A 24,163-nucleotide genomic window follows, 5' to 3' on the forward strand; every position below is an offset into this window, starting at 1 on the left:
AAGGTCCGATCTTCCAAGCTTGTTACGTGGTCGCGTTCGGATAATTCGTCAGGATACGCTGTAATTTCTGTAAATATCAAATAAACCTTTATCGAAATGTATCAGCTTTGGTTATCGTTCTTTTAGCAGACGCAACTGGTCGTCATTATTAAATTTATCTTGTTATGTCAGCGGTGAGCAAGAAACGCGTGGCGAGCAAAATTTCTTCTTGGCGACTGACTGAATGAGAAATGCGCGGCGGTCGACGGTCATTAGCATACGCGATTACATATACTTCACCTAGACACACAATTCGGTTAACGAAAGCGTTTCGGTTTCCATAAAGAACGTAGATCCTTCTACAAGCGTATTAGCAGTCACTGACGTAAGACCAGCGACTGAAGTCGGCAGCGTATTTCGGGCTGTGACACACTGGACGTGTTTATATCGACCCCTCTCTTTCTATTCGGCTACCAGCTCGTCGATCGTCCCTCTTCTACTCACGCAAGTGTCTCGCTGGTGAATATCGGCGACTTAAGTCAGATCCCGATGTCTCCGCCACTGTCGGTTGTGCGGTCAGAATAGAAGAGACGGAGGTGTTGTTTTCTGTTTCTGTTGGGGCTGGATACAGTGGAACTAATAATCGAGGATATCAAATTTAAGGATAACCCTTGCGTACAGTACGTCGAGAGAGCTTAAAGTAATATCAAGAAAAGCAGAAATCTTTGGTGAGTTTTTATTAAAATAATAACATTCCAGAGTGTGCACTTGTACAAAGTTGCTATTTTATTTTAAGTAGCATACGGTTCAATCCACTGACTCGTATCGATTCCTCCCAGTTTCTATAATCCAGAAATTACGTCAACGATAAAGGCCTTCACAGGCCAACGCGAATTTTCCACTGCGGCAGTGAATTTGCACCAATATCAATTCATACGTATGTTTTCAGAATTCCGTGAATTCGCTGCCGCTGCGGAAAATTCAGGTTAGTCTCTGTGAGTCTTAAAATTGACTTCTATTGTTACACCCTCATCAAGTATCCTTCAGTCTTCTCCGTTTCGTCGTTCTTAGAGATTGACTATTACGGTTAATCGATCGCGCCAACTTACAATGCGATTCACGTTCTGAGAACACGTTACGTCCTTGAATCGAGTCTCCCAAAATCCATACTTCTACGAACAACTATGTATTACAATCTTCTGCTACGTAGAGGATAATGAAAAAACATTCTTCCAGCCATGGCGAAAAGCAAATCCTCGGAATCGGAAGAATCCACGATGGGCTTCAAGGACAAACAGAAGGCCTTGGACACCTTGAAAGCTTTAGATGGCCGTGACATCAGTTACCAGTATCATGTGATCACGAGTTTTGTCAGCAGAACTAAACGGACGCTACAAATCACTAGGGACGAGGAAAAACGTACTAATTTGCAGGAGGCTTTGAAAGTCTTCGAGGATTGGCTGACCGATTATAAGGAAAACAGTCGCGGTAAGGAGAACCTTGCCTACTTGCCGCTTGAAACTGTGAGAGGATTCAGGACTCTTGCCAGAAAATATGACGTTTTGGATGATGAGTTCTTTCGGTAATTATAAATTTACTTTCCTATTTTCGTCATATTACATAGGTTCATTAATTAAACTACTTTTCTAACTTCTCAGGGTGTATAAAAAGGAAAAGGGAGACTACAAATCTCTAAGGACAGTCAAGGTATCGGATAATAAAACCACTTGGGATATAGAAAGAAACCGAAGGTTAAAGCAGATAATCGACAAGGTCAAACATGAGCATATACAGTGGTACGAGACGGATGTGGGTGATTTCCGAGGTTTTCCGACCAAGGAGCACACTCAATGTATCATGTTGGCGTACAGTCCAGATCCGACGAAGGTGAAGAAACTTATAAGTGAAGTGGAAGAAAAGTTCGGACCTGAGAGCACTGAGGACATGGACGTCGACGAGGAGAGTCAGAAGGACAAGGGTGTGAAGAGGAACCATCAGAGTTCAACTAGCAGTGATAGTGAGGACGATGAACCACAGAAAAAAATGGCGAAGCGGACGAGCGAAGCAAAAAAGCCTGAGAAAGAGGAGAGTGGCCTCAGCTTCAAAGACAAAGAGAAAGCTTTGCAGAGCATTAAGTCGCTGGACGGCAGGGATGTAACGTATCAGTACCATGCTATCGCTGGCCTGGTGAAAAGGGCCGAAAGGGTGATCTCCTGCACAAAGGACGAGCAGAAGATCAAGAACATGAAAGAGGCCATCGAGGTCTTCGAAAATTGGATCACGGATTATAATGTAAACGGTCGCGCCAAAGAGAACTTCAATTATTTACCCCTCGACTTGGTGCAAGCTTTCAAACCCCTGGCGGATAGATATAAGATCGAGAATAATGGGTTTCTCAAGTGAGCGCAGTTTTTATCCTTTAATTATCGAGATAGATTCGATTCTATTATTTCTTTTTCTTTGATGCAGAGCGTATCGAGAAGTGGACGGAGACTATAAGAAGCTCAGAGCAGTTGAAATTCCAGACTCAACCATTACGTGGGACATAGAGAGAAATAAATGCCTCAAGTCGCTGGTGGAGAGTATCAAAGAAAAGGAAACCCAATGGTTTGAAACGGACGGCGAACTTGAGGGTTTGCCCAGTGAGGAGCACACGAAGTGCATAATGTGGGCTTTCAGTCACGATAGCAGCAAGCTAAAAAAACTTGTACCAACTTTAACTGAGAAGTTAAAATCTTAAGTTATGTTAATTAGTGAAATACACAATCCTGATTATACTAAGGTAGAGTCACTCAATGTTGAAATACAGATTTTCAAAAATCGCGAATTAAAACATTGAAACAATTATATGAGGAGACTGTGAAAATTTCAAAATTTTATTTGAAAGATTTGTAGGGTGCACATCCATATTTTCGTTCTCGTGCCTATTTCTGTTCCTTCGAGTTAAAATCATTTTTAAAAAAAGAATTTTTATTCCAAGCGTAACACTCTTTTTTCTACTCTTACATGTTAATAAGTAAACTCGAATACGAAAATTTCTTAGTTTATGTATAAAAGATCTTTTCTTATAAATGATTTCAATCTGAAGGCACAGAATTACGCAAAGCCACAGAAATATGATCAAGTACCCTATATTCGAAAAGTCCAAATGTTTAAAATTTGCAGACAAAAAAATGTAAAAAAATCATATCGAGGAAATAGTTTCAGAGCCTCTGAGTGACGCCACCTTATTCCGCTAAAGGTCAAACTCAGTCACCTCTTTTATCTACAATTCTATGTACAAAGACTACATACTTCAGTTACTTTGTTAAAACAAGCCTCAACGCTGACATCATCAATAAAAATAAGTTATTTTTCATTAAAAGAAACGTTTCGCGCAACCGTTCGAGCACGTTTTCCCAGCTTTCGTCGCGAGCTCTCGTGGCGCCATCTGGCGGGAAATTCGAAACGCGGTCGCCATACTCGTTTCAGCGTCGTGCCGGGGAATTCCAAGATGGCGCGAGCTGTCAAAGTTTTTCCTCCGCGGTACGCTCAATCGATAGTTTTTATTGGCGCTGTGCCGCTCGCGAGGGTGGGTGAACCTCGGGTCTGGTTTTGAGGTTAGGGTTAGTGACTCGGTGACACTGGGAAACGGCGGTTACGGGCTCCGGTGCGTGCGCGGTGACACGGCGGCTCCTCACCCTGTCGGGCTGTCTGCGAGACGGAACAAGGCGAGGCGAACGTCCATGCGAGCTCGGACGCTGGGCGACGACGGTTCGCGCGAACGTGACGAGATACGAGGGAATGGCACGCGCCCTCGGTCTGTTTATACCCTATGCACCGGGCAGGTCCTCTGGAACAACGGAATCTACATACCGCGTTAGGCCGTCTAAAAATAGCCGCCGCTTCCAACGAGGTTCGTAGACCCTCGCGTTCCTGGAACGCGCTCGCGGCGATCCACGATCACGATCCACGATCCACCCGTTCGAGTATGCGTCTCTCAGGATCGATCGCCGACGGATCCCGATGCAACACGTGACATAACGATCCGACGTGGTCGTACGTTCGTGCACGCGCCCGTGTGATTTTCTGGAGTCGCGGATAGTCGCGTGCGAGTTTAGGTGCGCGAGATCGGCCTCCTGGGAGCTGGACTCAGGACGATAGGCATCGAGATGCGGGCAGCGGCGTAGAAGAGGAGCCAGCCCCCCACCCGACCCTCTTGAACCACGCAAGTTCGAAGGATCGAACGGGAAGATGGACACGATGCAGCTGGGTTGTGGCCAGATAGTTCGCCTTACGATGGATAAGCCACAGGCTAAGTGAAAAGATGTCACAGACCGCTGATGCCGAGAGTGAAGCAGGCTCCATCTGCGACGAGGAACGCGTCAGGAAGCTGTTCCAAGCATGCGACGGCGACGGGGATGGGTTCATCGACAGGTGAGTTTTCAGCTACGTTCTTGTTGGCTTTCATTTTCTTTCTTAGTGAACCTGGGCTTTTCTGTGTACCACTGTTTTTTTAATACATTGACCGCCACGTTGGTCACATGTCACATGTGACTGCAGATTGTTTTGTGGATGACGCCACGGTGGTCGTCAGTGATCGGAGTGCTTGATTATTAAAATACTTTCGTCGCGCCCTGAACAAAAGAGGCGAATCTGCGTGGCGGTCAACGTATAAAATATTTGTTGTAAAGACGATCGAGGAATGAACACAGTGGAGTGTATGCATATTGAAAGAGTGCGTTTGTGTGTTGTCACAGTCGTATATAGTAATTACAACTTTGACGTGCATGGGGTGTTGAAGAGTAAAGGGAAGGAGGTAAAGAGTTTGGGGGCTCGTACAGAGTGTTTACTCGTTCTAGGTTCGTGGTTACTGTTGCTCAGTTTATGGTAGATAGTCATGTATGTAAGGTCGAGTCGTGTGCTGATAGGTTGCTTTAGTGTGGATGAAGATGTGAGTGACCGAGCGGTTCGTGTATGTGAATTAAAGTCATTGGTCTGAATTCTAAATATTTTTTATATTTTACGTGCTGTGAGTTTCTGATAAGCCATTATTAAAAGGAAGTAATTATTTAATCGGCTCGAGGCTTATAAGTACAGGTAATCTTCCCTGTGAAATATACTGTTATTAGGAAATTTATATGATCGAATTTCCAAGATGATTTACATTTCACATTGAAATTGCGGGCAGAATTAAAGGCAAGAGTTGGATCGCGTACATAAAACTCAAATTTTGCGTTTCATATTGCAATTGATTTAAGATACATTTTTTATTCCTCTCGTCTTCTTTCAAGCACCCCATATTTATTTAAACCAATTTATCACCTCCCCGCTCGCATCACATTTTACCTCCCCTGAAAAATAATCGCCGCGCACTCAGCCCGACAAACTGTCAACACGTTCGATAAACAGTTCCACGAAAACTCGATCGCAGCGCAGCTTTGATACACTGAAATGTTTACGCTCGACTCGCGCCCCTCAATAGCCGCAGAAAAGCTCGCGTCAACTCTCCCGTGAAAGTTAGAATAACAAATGTTGGAATTCGCTGGTGTCTAAAAGCACCGCGAGAAATTCTTGCCGCGTAAAGTAATTCAGGGCCAAGGGGTTGTACAACAAAGTTATTCGTCGCACGCGTTTAATTACTAGCCCGATTAATTAGACGGTCTGAATGCATGCCCCTGCGATACCGCAAGTTAACCGTGACGGTGGGGGAGGGATGGAGGATGAGTTTTTTACGCCTTTTCTTCTCACCCCACCACCGTCGAATGAATCAACTTGGAAGATAATGCAGGTAGTCGCGAGATGCGACGCAGTCACCGGTAGTTTTTCATTAAACGCATAACCGTTTCCCCGATATTCAACCTTTCCTCCCTCTCTCTCGCTCTCCTTCTCTCTCTCCCTCTCTCTCTCTCTCTCTCTCTCTCTTCCCCCCTCTCTCTCCATCCACATCCTGCGTTCTTTCATTCTTCGAGCCTGTACCGTTACTCCCTGCGCTGCGACCTACTCTATTCAGGCTTTTTTACGCGAAAATTAGCCGTCGATTCGAGGCTGCGACCCACCCCGGCATTCTTCCACTTTCGAAGCGAGCGAGTCGCTGCGGCAAAGCGCCGGATCGGCGCGCGCTCGCGACAAAAGCCCATCGACGCGGGGTTAGAAACCTCGTTCCAGATGTTTCGCTTCGTACCGTCGGATTCCCGCGCGCCAATTACCCCTCGGCGCGCGCGATACACGTCCTATTTCAAGGAAAGCGCGCCGTTTTATGAAAGCACCCGTTGTTTGCTTACTTCGACCTGCCCGGAAAGAGCTTATTGTGCTTTCAAAGCGAACCTAGGCGAAAAAGCGTGTGTTTGGTTTCGCCGGGGTGTCCGTTTCTCGCTGCGTTTCGTCCGCGCGCGAAGCTGGTCTATTTCGGAATTTTAGGTGGGAATCGATAGGTGGGCGATGGAATGCCAGGTCTACCGTGAGGAAGATTGAAATTTTCGGATTAGATCGCGGGAGTGACTTGATTAATCGATTTAATGGCGAATTCACGGTTGAAATACCCGGTTGATGTGCAGTAGTTTTAGGTTTTCGTGGTTGGTAGGAAGCTAGGATTTGTATTTTATTTAAAGTTGTAGTGTGTTTTTATTGTTGCTGGAGTATGGGGAATCGGGGTACCAAAGGTTGTGAGAAATTGTGAATTGAATTAATACTCGACTTCCTGTTGTATGTACTTAGGAAGTAAATAGCAGTTATAGTAAAGTAGTAATCATGTTATTCGATAAACTGTTTCATTTCTGTGTTTGAACTCGTCTTCACGATAATTTCCTGTCATTTTGCTAACCATTAATTCTTCCTTGTCCATGTTTTAAACTGTGTAGTTGAGACTCGTTTCATCAATAGTACCCTTCGAAGAAAATAAACTGATACGTGATCTAATTAACAAGTTCGTGACGAAGATACCATATTCGTGCAATCTCAGGCAATTTCCCATCTTCGGGCAGCGAATAAAGGCCTCTCGTAATTCGAAGCTCGATGGAACGGGTTGGAAATGGAAATAGAAAAGGAAAGAGAACGGAGTGAAAGGTTTTCGCGTCTTTCCGCGTAAAATTCGTCGTTCTCAGCTACCCTTGGAGAGATCGCTCCCAGTCTCGGAGAGCTTCTCACCCTTCAACTTATACTACTTCTAAATGCTTCCCCGAAACGTTTCTCCCCTTGTCTTGCCTCGCGATTGCCTCCGCTCCCCTTTCTGCCATGATATATCGTACAAATAGCCAATAGGAATACGAATTCCCAGAAAATTTTCCTTCTACCAACCCTCTTTCTTACTCTAGTCCTTGCTATGACATTCTTCAAGGTGGATCAGTTTCACGGATCGATAAGTTATGAGATCATTTCTAGGAAAGGGGAAAACTGCCTCATAAGGCAGCTTTTGTAAATTAATATTCTTGTTGGAGGCTGAGTGTCTTCTGTTTATGATGATTCAGTTAGTCATTTATTTTTTTTCAATTCAACAATTTTAAATATTCAAACATTCAAATAGGGGGTGGTCCCTTACCGCTGGATGGCACTTACAAATGGGTATTAGTTATACATATATTCAAAAATTCAAATGCACCGTGACTATACTGCAAAAGTGATCGAGGGGAATTTCCACTTTATTTTTGCAGTTTAGCCGCTTTCTGTATTTCAATTTTTAAAAGTACATATAATGTCTAGATATTAGGTGTTCGTCTGACACTAGAGGAACTTCTCCTATTTAAATTTTCAAATTTTTTAATTTACTTTACCTAGCTCTAATCACTTTATTGATATTAAATGTTCGTCTGACACTAGAGGAACTTCTCCTATTTAAATTTTCAAATTTTTTAGTTTACTTTACCTAGCTCTAATCACTTTATTGATATTAAATGTTCGTCTGACACTAGAGGAACTTCTCCTATTTAAATTTTCAAATTTTTTAATTTACTTTACCCAGCTCTAATCACTTTTCACGTGAAAACGCAAAAAACCATATGCAGTTTTGAATTCTTTTCACTCCTGATCCTTCCTTCTTTGTTGCTAGACCGACTTTGATTTAAACACCAGGAGGTACCTCCATCAGACGAAATTATCCGCGCGTTTCTCGGCTCATCGTGCAGCCGCACTCTGCAGCTTCATTATTCCTAACCTGGTGAAATTCTCATACCACGAGCCTCGCCTTGCATCTAGTTGCTTTCGCAAGTCACCCCCTATCGCCGACCTTTGCACCCTTTTCGAAACTCGTGTGCAGTACTTTGCGCGCAGCCAGCCGCAGGCCTGCGAGATTCCGCGGGAACGAAAGCAAAGGTTCAAAAGCATGTACTCCCTCTCTTGGTCTTCGACTCACTTTTACATCCCCTCCCCTTGCAACTTCTATTTACGGGCTGAGTCCCAAAGGGTAAATTGTGCATGATCCATACTCTAGAAATCCAGCTTAGAATAAACTTCCTAGCAGTCGGGACAAGTGATGTCTTCCGGACCCTCTCCAGTGATTCCTTTTTCGACGAGGGTTAACTCGTTCTTGTTTGCATTTTTGAGTCATTCACAAGTCAAAGCGATTAACTACATTTTTTGAACTTTTTCAAATTGTAACGTCAAAGCACTTGATTGTTTAATTTTTATATTTCAAATAAATGTAAATATAACTTTCTGTAAAGTTAATCGATTTGACAAATAAGTGGCTCATTTGATAGTGATGGTTCCTGGAAGAAGATATTCTTCCCAGTATTCTTAATAAGCATCCTCTAGAAAAGGAGTAGGGCATTGTTCTCTCTGCCACTCTCATTACACCTCCTATTTGTCCATTACATTTCCCCCACCTCTAATTAATCCCTCTTCCTCAGTACTATCTCCCGCATCTTGCATCGGTCCTCCCGTCACCATGTTATTATCCTCGAGATTCTATCGTCGTACCATTCTAATTGCCCGTTATGATTGTTGTTACATAGCATCCTCGAGGGACATTATACCAGGCCAATAAATCCACCTGCCCGTCTCTCTTTCCCTGCGCCCTGTCTCTCACCCCTTCTACTTTCTCCCTCGTCTAACGTTGCATTTACTTTCTCTCTTCCTTCCTCCTTTGTCGTTTCAAGCCTCTCGGATCCCTGGACCTCTCTTGCCTTTCTCTCCTCCGACTCCTCACCCCTTCACCCCGCCTGCGTCCCCTTGAATGGGGTGCGCCCGGCACGAAGGCAGTTCCATATAAATATCCACCCCCGCGCTCGCGATGCCGACGCACGTAGCCGACGACCGAGATCAAACGAGCCCGGGCCGTTCGTTGGAGCAGCAGCGAGAAAGGGTAAACCTCGTTCCCAAAAATGAAGTCGTCTACGAGACTGGGAAACGTGGATCGAGTGGCGAACGTTAATGGCGGATCGAAGGGTGCTCGTTCGCGTGACTGCCCGGTTTATCGCGCCATCGTTCGTCACGGATTTTAGGTCGGACGATAACAAAGTCACGAGCCGAATTGTTTGTTTGGTAATTGGACGAACACCGCCCCGAGGAAGCTGGGCTCCTTTCGAGCCCTCCACTGCATCGATCGGCGACTCTGACGCTGTTGAACTCCGCTTGCGGGGACTTTTAATGTGAATTAACGTGGGGTGCTTCGGTGTTACTGGAGATGGAGGACAGAGGGGGTTGGTGATAGATGCTTTTTGTTTAATAAAGTTAGGGAAGAAAAAACGTTTTGAGAATGCGAGTGACTTGAGCGAGAGGTGAATTTCGAGCGAGAGGGTAGTACATAAGTTTGTATAGAAAAGAGAAGTACAGTATTTATTTGGTATAAGTTCGTGGTTGTAATAGGGATATCGTGAGAATTGCTGAGAATATTGGTAATTGTTGAATATTTACAAATTTGAAATGTAAATATTTTTTGTTAATCAGATTTAAGTAGAAGAGAACCATATCTCTAGTACATCTATTTATTGAACGACACATATTTCTTCCATCTTCATCTTTCACTTTTTGTATAGTTGATCCAATCAGCAATTACGAATCATTTTATGCAAGCCAGCAATGCAGAATTCATTAATATTTTATATTTCTATTTATTCAGCTAATACTTGGAAAACGATATTCTATAATTACATATATCCTCACCATTGCTCGAGCTTCTTCACTAAATCCAATAGTGGCTCTACTCTGTTCCTATCAAAGTTTGTGGCTTCCATGGAGAACCTTCCTGTACATATTCCCCAAGACACTTGCAATTTCCCCAACTACCTCGAATTTCATAATCAACGATCTTCGAAAGCTGTTCGATAGGTAACGGCAGTGTACTTACCGCAAAGTCAGTAGTTTATCTTGTGACTCAGATTCAACACGACGCTCAAACATTCCTTCTGCTTTCTAATTCCATGTTGTATGATCAACCTCTCTCAGTCTTGAGTCAGAAAGGGTTAATATGATAAGCAATGTTTTCGAGAGTACTTCAGAATAAGAAGTATAGTCAACGTTTCGCTAACTTTCCAAATGAAAGTTCAAATTCTGAGACTGCCTTATGCGCTCTCGCCTAGTATCTAAATTACATGTATAGGATGTCCCATTTTAATTTCTCAAAGAAAATATTTTTTTTTTCTTTTGGATGAAAGTTGTATGGTTTCGAGGGGGACATATTGTGCTGTCACTTATTTGATCTTGCAACGACCTTGAGAAAGTCCACGAAAGTCAATTTAGAATTTTTAAAACAAAACGTTTTCAAAATATTGCCTACACGTAATTTTCGTATTAGCTATTACCGAAATATAAGCTCTCAAAGTTGCTATGACGCAAGTCATTGCAAGTTTAAATAAATGATTTTTGTCCAAACCATTTTTTCATATCCTTCGTATTTCTTATGGTATGTGCTCTGGGAAATTAAAATGGGACACCCTGTAGACACACTTGGAAAACCTGTGTAGATTTTATTCTCGAAGTATTTTTTGATTATCTGTCAACCTTTTGTTAGTTATTATATTCGTATTGAAAGTTGCGATCTTGACATACACTAACCCAGTTAAAGTAGATTTTTTGCAGACACTTAATGCTCGTAAGTTTCTGAGAGTACATTGAAAAAGTGTATGCTCTAAAATCCTTTGAACTTTGTTGGAGCGAACGTTTATGGGTCGCGGTTGGCAAACGTCACCCCAGGATATCGGAGCGTCCAAGATCTCTTGGGGTTGCATGAAGGGTGATCGTGTTTTATGGCAAGTGAGTCACACACCGCGACCCCTACGTTCGCTTCGCCTCTGCGATTACTTCGACGTTTTACGAAGAATCGACTGTGTTCGCAGACGCCCTCCTATCTCCTTTACAATAGAATTACATTCGTCCTGAGAAAAAAACATACCCTGGGTCTGCACATCCTCGCGAGTTCACCGAAGAAATTGAAAGAAAAGTTTTCCTTACCTGTAGTAGCTATTTATGCCAAATGCAGAGCATCGTTTATAAAATTGTCTGAGCCGGTTTTGCATATTTGGTTTCATTTCTTCATTCCTGCGAAACTTGATTCCATGTAATGACTCCTTTAGATTAAGCGAGATTTAGATTAATTTAATTTGCTGGTGAATTTAAATTTCAGGTGACTCAAGATCTTCAAAAAGTAAAAATCTTATATTAATTTTTGTGTAAGTGCACTTCCCGAAAGTTTTAAATAAGTTACAGATTTTGAAAACATACTTTACATTTAGATACTATTTCAACCAAAACTTCGATTTCTTCGCTCATTGAATGACCCTCGCGGTAACCCCAAATCTGTAAAAGATAATCTCGAACAGATACTAGGGAAAACAACTAAATCATCCCCATTGTGTTGCCATGTAATTCAACATCGATTCTCGTAGTTTCTCGATTTCGATTCCCATCGTTGTCCAAGGCAGATCGTCCGGCTCTTAAGCGATAATTAAGCGATGATCAGATAGCCGAGGATAATTTACGAAGTCGGAGATCAGCGGTGGATATTCCTTCTGACGCAGGAGAAACTCCTTCCGTTTTTTGCAATCGATTCCAACCCGTCCTAAGATCGTAAATATCTTCGACGGACACCGGTTGAAGTTGTAATCCTGTCGTTACTATAATTTAAAGATTCCCTCGACCCTTGACACTCGATTAACCGCGTGCAATACGCGATTCCCGCGGCTGGTGCAGCCTGCTCGTCCATCGCCTCACCTGCGCGGATATTCTTGACCTGCCTGAATGTCTGCACGCAACCTGGCATGCGAATTCATCGAGAAATCCATTCCGAAGGAATCTCGTAGATACCGATGCCAAGGCCGTCGACTTCCTCCCCGCGCAAAAGTAGATCGAAAGTGAGGAACGAGCGAAACAGTGGCTAACGGCACTTGGTCGTTGCCTTGGGAGTTGAGACTGTCGACGTTGTAAGTTTGAGATATAGGCTCCTGTGTTTGTGAGATATTAGTTAGGAATTCGAATGTGGTAGAGGATTAGTAGATCAGTGAGATAGGGTTTCGTTGGCTCTGGATGCCTGGATGCTTTGATTGCTACTGGGTAGGTAAATGCTCAAATCTTTATTGAAATTAGTGCAGTGTTCTAATTTTAGATAAGGCTATTTGTTATTCAATATTTTATTCAAGAGTTAATATTATTAGGTTTCATAAGGATGTTTCGTATAACATGGGGTATTAGAAGAGAAGATTCTCTGAAAAAGGGATTGAAAATTACCTATTTGAAATCTTGAAAATTATCGTAAATAAGAATCTACATATATGGACTGCTATGGTAATTTCACTTAAGTATTAAACAAGTAACCCTTTCTCCTCACTTGCAATCATAAAACAAAAGTTACATCGCGTGAAGCTCTATATCGACCTGCAGGGGATTAAGGATCAAAGTTCAAGGTTATTAAAGGCCGTTTTATGTTGGATGATCATCCGAACCTAATCTATACATGTATCTAGCGGAAATTGTACGAGAGAAACAATTCAAATATTCTTCGACTAATTGACCAATCAGTAACTATCGAGTTCCTCCTCGTACATCTCTCTATCGCTTTATAGAGTGTTGTGGTCTTGCTTCGTTTCCCGACTCTCTTTTTCCCCAGGATCCGAATCTACGACACGAGTCTCGTAACTTCGTTAGACGACCTTGCATGGTGGTTTAGGGATCTCGTCCATTCTGGTTCACTTCGATTCTCGCACAATAAATTTCGTAATTGCGCAGCGTCCAGTTATCATTATTTACGTCTACACGTCTGCTGCAGCAGCGATGCTCTCTCGCCTTCAGTACCTACCATTTCCCTCGTTTGGAATTTTCATCTCGACACGATAAATCTTGCATCTGTGATTCAGGAATGCGACTATTCTTCCTGTCCCATAGACAGAATTGCCTTTTCTGTGACGAATGACCGATGGTGCAACGCAACGAGGATCGATCGGTGCATTCTGATGCCAAGTTTTGTTAGGTTGAAATTGATGATCGAAGACAGAGGAGATGGCAATGGACAAGTACACTAGCTCATACAAGTATTTGGATACTTTCATATTATCGGAAATACATGATATCACTCCAAGTAAAATTCTTTAACACAGTTTTGGCTTTTCCTCTTCTCAGACGATTATTGTTAGAGTTTATCAATATGTATGAGTATAGCATTTGAAGATCACAGGGGAAAACCTTTATTATGAGCAATTTTCATAATGAGCTTACAGAGAAGTAACTTGGCGAGTCCATGTGAAACAGGGGAATAATTTGACAAGTCAACAAGGAACTCAAAGTTATTAGATAGTTTCTAACAATTTTATTGAAAAATGCTGGCTGCCCTTATTGCACGATCCGTTTGTATCACTTCCTAGGGTTCTGTTTCAAATTTTAAAATTGCTCTCTTGCAAAATGTAGAAAATATGACTTATCAAGTTCTTCCTCTGAGGTCTTCATTTGATATCAGTTAGTATAAATAAAGAAGTGTATTTCATGCATTTCCAATAATGTGAAAGTGTCCAAATATTTACAGACGGTAGTGTACATATGGGTGAGCCGAAGTTCTTCCTTTCTATAGATTCCACTTTAACAGTATTTAGTGATTTTGAGCTCTACTTTGTGACCTTAAGGATAACAAAGTTGAAAACTTCTGTGCTTAATATCGTAGGTACTTAATGTTGGTAACATTATATTTATCTCTTCAGGAATATTTCTTCGCTACGTACAACATAGATATTTCATGCATAATTCCTTTTTGCACAACTACGACGTGTTTCCATTTCACTAATTCTTCAAACATTCCTTTGTTCACCACCATATCTCTTTTACCTTGTACGAATATTACTATTCAATACTCGTAGGGGATTAAAATCGTCTCTTTCGAAGCAAAGGAATTCCAGCACGTCGAGTTCTCTCATCCTCCGTTAACAGGTTATAAAGAAAACTCGTGTGCACGATAAAGCATCGAACGCGCGACAGAGTTAAAAATCCCTCAAACAGACAACGACCATCGAGTCGTTAGCGCATCGAGTATCCGCCTGTTTCACCGTTAACGATCGAAATCGCGGGGGAAGGTTGTCCGACGAGCCGACAATTAACCTCGGTTCGGCTCCTCCATCGCGCCTGAAGGCTCCATCGAACGCAACGACTCTCGATTTCTGGTTGATTACTCGGAAATCGAAACCCCTTGAAAGTTCGCTAACAAAAAGATAGGCGGGAGAAGGAAGGAGATAACGGGGCGAATAGGAGGCGACGAGGAGCGAGGGAGGCGCGTGTACTCGCGAACGAGATGTACTCTCGGTGAAAACACGGCATTAGGTAATGTTTCGTTTCTCCCCCGTTTTTCCCTTTCACGGGGCGGAAGCTTCGCCACCTCTCGCTACCTTCCCTTTGCCTGCCGGTCCTTTTTGTTTTTAATGCCGGACCTATTGCAACGTATCCAACGGGAACAGCGAAGCGTCTGAAAAGGGAGGATTGCCCGAAGGAGACGCGGTCCTTTCATATAACGCGTGCCCGGTTGAAGGGCGTGTGTACGGACGAAATAGGGCGGAACGCGCTTAACACGAACTACCCCTGTCGCTTTTCACTCGACCAGCAATCCTTTTCCTCGGTATTTGTTCCGTTTTTTCTTTTTTCTTTTTTTTTTTTGAGGTTTCCTCGTCTCCTGTTCATCCTCTTCCTTCTTAGGCCCTGGCTGCATTTATCTCTCGATGCTTCCTCGATTCTTGAATGGTCAAAGAGGAGTCGGAGGAGGGTTTCAGCTTCGTGAAGATGAACTGGAGTTTCTGAGTCTTCCTTTGGAAGGTTGGTTATTGAGCAGTGCTCTATGATGGGTGACTGCAATGGATTGTTGCAGCTGCATTATGTTACACTCTTTTTTGATTACCCCGTGTTGGGATAATGGATTACCTAGGATATGGCGATAAGTGGTTTGAAAGTGGTCAGCTGAAGTGCGTGTAATTTCATCGGAATATGATCTGGGGGTCGAAGGCTGTGGATTATAGCCAGTGTTGCAACTTGCATCTAGAAGTATTTTCGAAATTACAATCAGTATAAATTGAGATGCTGCAATGGTTTCTGGATATAGTCACGTTTTTTGAGTCTACGCACACAACAATTAAGCAATTACTTTGGGAATTTGAAAAATTTGTAAACTTGCATGTTTGAAAATTTGAATATTTTAATATTCACCAACAGTAGATACTTACAAACAGAGCCAGGAAAGTCAAAACCTTTCATGTATCTTAACTCCATCATAAGCGCGACCTCTTAACCCCACATGTAGGAACACCAGCAAACACGAGCACCTGCCCTATAAAAGCATATTAACTTTAATATTCATTTCATAGCGGTCGTATTAAGTACTAAACATACTCTTTTAAAGAGATCGTAGTCGAATCTTTTTCAACAGACCAAGCTCCCAGATCCCCAAGAGGACGAGTAAAGCAGACATTGGTTCGGCGCGATGGAACGCGGCGAGTAGCGCTTATTGGCTCGGTTGGTGCATTGTGCGTCGCTTTTGTGTATTTTTGCTGCGCGGTGATATTCACCGACAGAGGAGAGCTTTCCGATATAAAAGGTTTGCACATAGCCATCGCAGCCTCGCGAAACTACGAGTTCGCGACGAGGTGCTCGTCGAAGGACGCCGGTGTAACGTCAGCCAGAGACTTCCACTTTCGCTCCCGAAAGGGGTTCGTTGTTCATCGTGAGTGCGTTGCATTGTGAAAACGATTTCACCCGTGGAAACGGCGTCGAAAGGCAAAACATTCCCGTTCGCGGCCCTTCAAGCCCTTTTTGCGCGCAGCCAACCAGTTCTTCGTCCTGTTCTCTCTTCCGCTTTCCCTCTGCGTCATTCGTTTCCTCCGCTTTCGTTGATGAGCGAGTTACGTGGACTAGGGTCACCTCTGTACCTTAAGGGGGCATACCTTCGGAAATCTACTGTCTGTAATTTTTAAGGTAAAAGCTTGAAATTGTGTATTTTTATAATATTTTTTATACTGAATTCAAATACGTTGAACTGAATTTTCTAGACAAATTTTTTTAAAGAAAACATTCTTTTTTTTGTTTTAAATTATCGAAGCGTGAAATCCATACCCTTAGTTTTTCAGTATTGTGAACATATACTGTAAAAAATTTCAACTTGAAAACTTTATTGATGTAAAAGTTATAACATTTATTGTATTACTGTATTACCTGAAATGCTTCTGCGGCATATCTGGATCTCTTCCTTCCTGTAAAATCTTTTTACAGAAAGAATGAGATATAAATAATGAATAAGATACGAATTTCTAACAAAACTATTGCTAATATATGATAGGCTAAGTAATGAAAATTTGCTTCATTATTGTGTACGATGTCTAATTCAAAATGCGAATGAAAGTTTGCACACAATGATATGATGCAAGTGTCCAAAAAATTTGTTTCCTTTAAGACAGCATGTTGAATCTTCAGTTGCATAAGCTATCAGTGAATATAAAATGAAAGATGCACCATAACAATATTAGACTCATTCCAAGATAGCGCAATGAAAATAAGCGAACAATTATTCAAAATTATACAAAATTACAATAGAAAACAAATACGCAGACATGAAAATAGAACTTTAGAACGTTATAAACGTGCCAGAAAAATTATTCGAGCAACACAATTCTCAAGAGAACAAGTTTAACAGGAAGAAGAGGGATCCATCATATCCCGCAGGAGCATTTGAGGTAATATAGTAATATAAAAAATGTTACAGCTTTTATAAAAATAAAGTTTTCATGCTGAAATTTGTCTGCATTATATGCTCAGAAAAAAATAAGGGTATGGATTTCACGTTTGGATGATTATTTAAAAAAAAATGTTTGTTTTTTGTTTAAAGAATTTGTTTAAAAAATGCAGTTCAACGTATTTGATTATTTGAATACAATGTAAAAAATGTTATAATATATATAATTTTAAAATTATGATATGATTTATGTACGGGAACGTGTGTTGTTGACGAAAAATGGACCTGAATGTTTAAGGCTGCAATCATGCACCATCCATTGACTACCGTCAACTATTATTGATCGTCATTGATCAACCACTAAAATTAATATTTACGGTCACGCTGCAATTACCAAATGATTGATGACATTAGAACCACCAATGTAGTTGCCAATCTGTTCTGATATTTCAATATCATTTTCAATTTTAATATTTCTATAATTTGATTAATAAATCAATTTGGCTAGGAGTCCATACCTCACCAATAATTGTACTCATCTTATTAATGTATTACTTTCATATCTTTGGATACTTTTGAGAATTTTGCCAGACAAACTTTTCTGAAGCAAATATATTTGATATTTTGAGATTGTTTTAGAAATTATAAACCTATTGCAAACGGGTGATGATAGTCGATGGTCGTAACGTGACCACAGCTACTACGTATCAAACAGTGTAAACACATACTTGTTATATATATAGCTATTTACTATTTAAGTAAATATTTATATTTATGTCAACGAAAAGAAAATATATAACGAATACAAGTAATGTTATTTGACAATTATTTGTATGATTTATTTATTAGATATAATTAAGGTATTGAATCTGTCATTTTTTCGTTTGAAATTGGTGGCTGTCGATCGGTGGTGATGGTTGAGCGTGATCACTTTCTATTCATTAAAACAATTGAGACGTTGCGGGTAATAAGGGCGAACTCAACAAATCCAAGTTTCGAGAGCGACGTTTTTTATTTATTTTCTATAAGGAAAAATAAAGTAAAAAGTATTTTCAAAATTGTTTAGTTCGCCCTTACTATCCGCAACGCCTCAATTATTTCATAATGAATAGGTATATAAAAAGTGTCAGCTTAAACAAACAATCTCTCTAGGTCTCTAGGCTTCTTGTGTAGCGATTCAGGGCATAGTATTCCTAGACAGTATTCCTAGAGTTAATTATTATGCAAGATCTAGTTCCTGTATTCAAGGTCACAGCAAAGTCATGCAAGGACGACTGATGATCGTGAGAGTTTCCATGAGAGATTTCAGATTAACTGGAAATTCCTCAGTTTTCTGGACGTGAAAATACATAACTGTTGCGTAAGTCACGTCACCTTTCACGTTCAATTGTGCGTCCTGCACTAAACAGCGATTTCACTTTCTGGCAGAGTGCAACATCTTCAGCAGAACGACCGAGGACACCACGATGCTTTTGCACAATGGTGCGAATAGAAATTGCACGATTCGTACGTTCGTTTCTATCTTCGAACAATGCAGAGAGAAAACAAGTAGATGCCAATGACATACACTGTCTCTTTTGTACATAGAGTAGGGTTCATTGCACTCAACAAACTTTACGTCCTCCGAATAACTGGGAAAAAAAAGTAATCGAGTATTCAGTACTTCCCTTAAAGCTGGAACAGATACGTCCGGTAATATAATCGAGTGGTGAGTAATTCAGTAACTTACTGTGTATGGACACTAAAAATTAATGTCGACTCGATTAAATTTTAATGTCCATATACAATATGTTACTAAATTACATCTCCATTTGACAAAATTACTGAATACGTCTGAATTAGCCTTTAAAGATTTAGATGTTAATCGATCTTCGCTGTCATTCTATATCCAATTGATGAAACTTTCCAATACCACGTTATAACAGAGGGAAAAGTATAGCTATCGGTAAAATTGTGATCCCTCATCCCTCACCCCAAAATTTTTTTAATTTCTCAACGTTTAGAGGTCCCCCGAGTCCAAAAATACCAAAAAATTGATGGTCAAATTCTATATATAGATGTATGTGTCTGCATGTGTACACATGTGTACACATGTATTACGTTGGCGTCTCTTTAGTTTCATATTTCTGTACTGCGTTAGCGGAATTTCATGAAATTTGGTATGGTGATATAGTATGGGTCATTAACGCTACTAAAATTTCAAAAAGTTTGATCCTGGGGGTTGGGAGGACGCGAGGGTACAGGTAAGCATATTTCAAAGGGGGTTGAAGTTACCTACAAAAAATGTTACTCCATGAAATTTTTCATCATGAAAAACTACCATTGCTAAAAAAAACGATAACAAATGCCAATGCACACGAGCGATATTTTGACGCACGATCTCGCTGCGGTCATATGTTCTCCGTTTTCCCAATTACAGACAGACATATGATCGCAACGAGATCGTGCGTCAAAATATCGCTCGAGTGCATCAGACCTAAATATTCAACAAAACGATTGCGATACTTTTCCAGTGTAGGGAAAGTATAGCAACCACGTCGACAACTTTTCCACGGAGCAAATCAATTCGTCGTCCTAGGCAGCTCGTTTCGAGCGTCCTTTCCATTCACCCGACCCCTGCGCGACGTTCTCGTTCGAGCGAAACTGCAGCCTGGCCAAGGCAGCAAAGTCTCTAATTTCGCTAGGATACTCGCGACGGTCGGTCAGCGGAGGAGCGAGGCAGCGAGGAAGAGGGATCCTCGGCAGGTACGACGACCTGCGAACGTATTTAAAATAAAGCCGCGCGCCAGCCGTAAAACCGCACACGGGACGTCGAGTGACACGCATCGCGGTGGATTAAGTCGCGTCCGTTTCACGCTCGCGAGCATCGTCTCCTCTTGCTCCGCTCTTCTTTCTTTTTTTTCCCTTCTCCGTCGCGTCGGCGGAACCGCGGTGAAACGCGGGACGTGTGCACCCGACCGCTGCAGTGGCACTCGTTGCATCGCTTCGGTCGGACCTTAAACCGCGCGCGATCACGCCTCATCGGCCCGACCGAATTCGCGGGAACGACCCACGGATGGAGTCGTTGAAACCATGGGAGTCGAGGACCTTGGAGAGGCTGTCTCTCCGGAAGCTTAGGCGAAAGATCGCGCGGTGGTACGTAGGCGAATTTGCAATTGTTGAAAGGGTTCTCGATATTTCAGTCGTTCCAGAAGGTGAACTGATTTTTATCAAATTTGTGACTTTATTGATGAGGTACTTAGGTGGTCAGCTGTATAAGAATGGAAAGATTTGACTGTATGATTGGGTTTTAGGATAATGGTAAATTTTTTATATTTGTACAGGTTGTATCAAGTGGAAGACAAGAGGTCCTATAACATAGTGTCTGATCTCCATCTATTTTGTAATAATAATGAGTTAAAGTTAGTATACTTATATGTTGAACTAATCATCATAGGATTCTGAAATTTTACAGATATATTGAGGAGCAGAAATTGAGCCAAGATGTCTGAATACATTTTATTGTATATCTTATGGTTTAACTTTTATAAAGTTTTGAAAATCCGAGATCCATTTCCTATAGACATCTCGAATTTTTACAACATCTTGAATTTAATAGCATCTCGAAATGAAGGATCGGACAGTATGTTATACAACATTTTGTGTTCCATTTGAGCTCCCCTACCATCCCTTAGAATATTTCAAAATATACTTGTTACACCCTGTATAAAGTTTTTACATGCTATAGAAAAGATCGTAAAATTGTGTGTGACAACTAAATAAAATTTAGTATCTACTTGTATTTCTGAAGTCATTCTGAGGAATTTTAAGATCTTAGTTAGGAATGTATATAGTATCCGAGAAATAAAATTGATTGCCATAAGTGTAATTCTAGAACACATTACTTATCCATTACTTAGATTTCATTGCTTTTTATTTTATGATGTTGATTAGTCTGGCATCTGAGAGAGTCATGTTTTAGAAGTTAAGTACCCATATATTATGACTTTAATACAGTACATGCAAATTTTAGAATACGTATGTACATTTTCTAGCTATACTTATCTAAACTCTCTAGAATTAATACAAATTTCTAGATCATCTATTTGCCATACTTACAAGCCACAAAGTTCCCTAAGATGTTAAGTTACCAATATCCCACCTTCTACGACTGTACTATATTTTTTACCTTTATACGATAGAGAAGTATGTAAGATATCACTCTAGTTTCATTCATGCTCCAAAATTGTTTCCATAAACCCTCGGTTCGTAAATCTTCACAACTACTTCAGATACACCACGTCTAAATGGAAGTCAATGAACGATGCCCTGATATCTTCCCCCGCTCTTTCCCCGCGATAAAAGTCGAGTCTCGGAGGTTACATGTTCGGAGGTCAACCAAGTGCGAATCGGGAATACTGACACCGTGCTATCGATTTTGCGCGCCAGCGGAACCTAGCGACGTCGATTATTGTTTCATCGTTCGAGACGAGATCCCTTCGCATCCTGTCCAATTAGTTTCACGATCAATAGCGTCTAAGGGACGAAGATACGCTTCAGACTCGCGAAACTGCGATCCTGAACGAAGGGTAAACGACAGCGACGATCTTGGCTCGGGAAGCGCATCTGGATTATCGAAATCGCAGTAAACAGAGCTGGCGTCACGAGGACACGTGTTTTTATGATCGCGAACGAAACTCGTGGATTAAGTCGTTAAGCGAGACGTAACAGGTACATGTTGTTAACCTAAATCCGCTTTCATGAGGCCTAAGAAATGAAGAAACGAGCTTCTTGAACCAACCCACTCGCTGTTAACGCGAATATTCGGTGGCTCCTGAGATCTCGAGTACTGCTACTCGTGTTAACACTTTCTGTGCTTCCTCTTGTTGCTGTTTTTTTTTATTCAGACGAAAACTACTTGAGGAGATATCTTCAGGGTGAATGGTAGCCTTAACTCTTTCATGCCAAATGAGTGTGGACTACTTTTTTCATTTGGATTTCTACTTGTGGTCATTTGTTAGGAGCAAGATGTTTTTTGAGATAAATCAAAGAAGGATGACTGAAGAATGTTTGGATTCTGACGAATTTGTGATAGGATCTTGGGATGTCGAAGACCTGATAAAAATGAATGAGCTTAAACACTCCTGGTGGCAGGCGATGACTGATGACCATCTTGGGTCTCCCAGCTATCGAGTGTTATAGGATTATTTACAGGAAAAGAGAATGTATGTAGAATGCAAGTGGCTCGATGCTGTATTGTTAAAGAATGAGAATATTGTTCTTGGAGGATCTGGTCACAGAATGGGAAAGGCTATCTCTTTTGGTAAGAGGACAACCCAGAACCGTCGTTTAGGAACGTTTCCTACATTTTCCTAGGATTTTATAACATACTGAGTACTATTTATTCAATTTCAACCTGTTCTCTGTTACATTCCCTGGAAAATCTTGCCACACTTTGTATGGGAATCTTGATTTTGTGAGAAGAAATATTTTTAGTTAATACTATTTATATACATTTTGAGCTTCACCAGGAACAAATGTATTTATTATCCAATTTTTATAAGTTCAAATACTTGTCTCTACATCAATAGCCAAGGTTAACTACGAATAATGGTAATTTTTCACTACATCTGCTTTAAGTTATAAAAGTGTGAACTTATATTTAACACATCGTTAAACTTTATACACATAACATTGATTTAAAATTCTCCATATTTCAAGTTTCTTTTTCATATCAACATCTCCATAGCAAATAAAACGAGTCCCCAACAAATTGTTGGAGAAATCGTTGGAAATATGCTCCACGTTCTCACGTGTTTTCAATGAAAAGAAAATTCCATTAAAAGGGATGTGGTCGATGTGTTCCACGGTTTGCTGGTAAAATGGCATGGGCAGGGATCGGGAATGGCGAGGTGCGAGGGGTTGAAAAACCGAAGCCAAGCATATTAAAATAATAACGCGTTTACATTTCGCGGTGCAGTGAAATTCCATTGGCTTGCATTTCACGGCACGCGCGTTCACGTTTCACGCGTGCCTGGACAAACACAGAGACAGTCGGGGAATTAGATGAACCCGCGTTATCTGATCGGCGTGGTCCCTCTTCGTGTCCCACGCCCCCGCGCTGTGACGCAAAAACGGGGAAAAGTTTCGCGAGGACGACAGCAAAGTTTCCTCGCTTAAGTTCCAGACTCTTCCTTCTACGTCGAATGGTCCAGTATTCTTCTCTCTGTTCTTTTGTACACGCTATCTTTGAGGCTCTTTGTGCGGTCCTTCCGACAGAAAATATTTGAAACTTTTTTTAAGACACATAGAGTATATTTTCTAAATCTCTTTTCATTTAATGCAATTATATTCAAGTCTTGTGTATTATTAATTAAATTTTATTTGACGAAAGATGTGCTTACCCTGTCTTGTTTCATAAGTAAAGGAAAGGAATCAAGGTTTACGTTGGTTATCAAAATAAGGTTTCAAGTTTTTAGACTTTGATCCGCGATTGCTCCCTGCCGACAAAAGACGACGTAATTTAGAGAATCCCTCTTAACGATTTTCTTCGAATGTCCGCGTCGGTTTTGCAGCCAGTGAATCTTTAATTCGTCCGTATCGATCGAGACTATACGTGTCCATCTTCAGCCTGATTCTCGAACGTCTGAGCGTTTGATATTTCAATCGATGCCCGTCGATACTTACTCATGTCATCGAGGAAAATTAAGAGAGTCCGTGTCCAGGGAACCACACAGACGGTTTATTGTCTGGTCGATTTTAATTAAGTCGTATAAAGCAAGACGTGTCTCGATTCTTCTTTCGTCACCATTTCTCGTGTTTTTTAATCTGGAAAACGTCCGCGATATCGAGTACCCCTGCTTGCTATCTTCGGTTGATGAATTATTCAAGGAATAAATTATTCATGTCTGTATCCGTTGTTGCAACTTGTTGTTTTGTTAGGATGCGTTATCGCGTAAGAAAACAGGTGATTGCAGACACTGCGACGCATGGGTCAATGATCATATCTATATGTAGAGAGAGAGGTCAAAGTACGTTGCGAATATTTTGAAAAGTAGAACTGTGTTGTTGAGAGTTGGCAATGTTCAAGTATTCAAATTTTCA

The 24,163-nt window shown here is 41.2% G+C and overlaps 2 protein-coding genes across 3 annotated transcripts in view; both read left to right on the plus strand.

Moving 5' to 3' along the window:
- The first annotated feature begins 478 nt into the window (after positions 1-478).
- Positions 479-3,347, plus strand: Ude (Uracil-DNA degrading factor). Its single transcript, XM_076386204.1, has 4 exons — positions 479-707; positions 1,216-1,561; positions 1,638-2,378; positions 2,449-3,347. Exons 2-4 carry the CDS (start codon positions 1,218-1,220, stop codon positions 2,717-2,719), a joined length of 1,356 nt encoding a protein of 451 aa, XP_076242319.1. The 5' UTR covers positions 479-707; positions 1,216-1,217; the 3' UTR covers positions 2,720-3,347.
- A 794-nt stretch (positions 3,348-4,141) lies between these two features.
- The window catches only part of LOC143184164 (colorectal mutant cancer protein), a 68,317-nt gene continuing 48,295 nt past the window's right edge, over positions 4,142-24,163 (plus strand). For both annotated transcript variants that reach the window (XM_076386201.1, XM_076386202.1), the window contains exon 1: positions 4,142-4,395. In XM_076386201.1, coding sequence (XP_076242316.1) covers positions 4,286-4,395 — 110 coding nt within the window. In that variant the 5' untranslated portion in view covers positions 4,142-4,285. The remainder of the gene's footprint in view (positions 4,396-24,163) is intronic.

Source organism: Calliopsis andreniformis, chromosome 9 (genome assembly GCF_051401765.1).
Source record: "Calliopsis andreniformis isolate RMS-2024a chromosome 9, iyCalAndr_principal, whole genome shotgun sequence".
NCBI lineage: Eukaryota > Metazoa > Arthropoda > Insecta > Hymenoptera > Andrenidae > Calliopsis > Calliopsis andreniformis.

Excerpts from the sequence above, each read along its gene's own strand:
- Ude (XM_076386204.1), top strand. The coding sequence starts at position 1,218 with ATGGCGAAAAGCAAATCCTCGGAATCGGAAGAATCCACGATGGGCTTC. Across the intron at positions 1,562-1,637 it reads TTGGATGATGAGTTCTTTCG|GGTGTATAAAAAGGAAAAGG; the intron begins GTAATTATAAAT and ends CTAACTTCTCAG. Across the intron at positions 2,379-2,448 it reads GAGAATAATGGGTTTCTCAA|AGCGTATCGAGAAGTGGACG; the intron begins GTGAGCGCAGTT and ends TCTTTGATGCAG.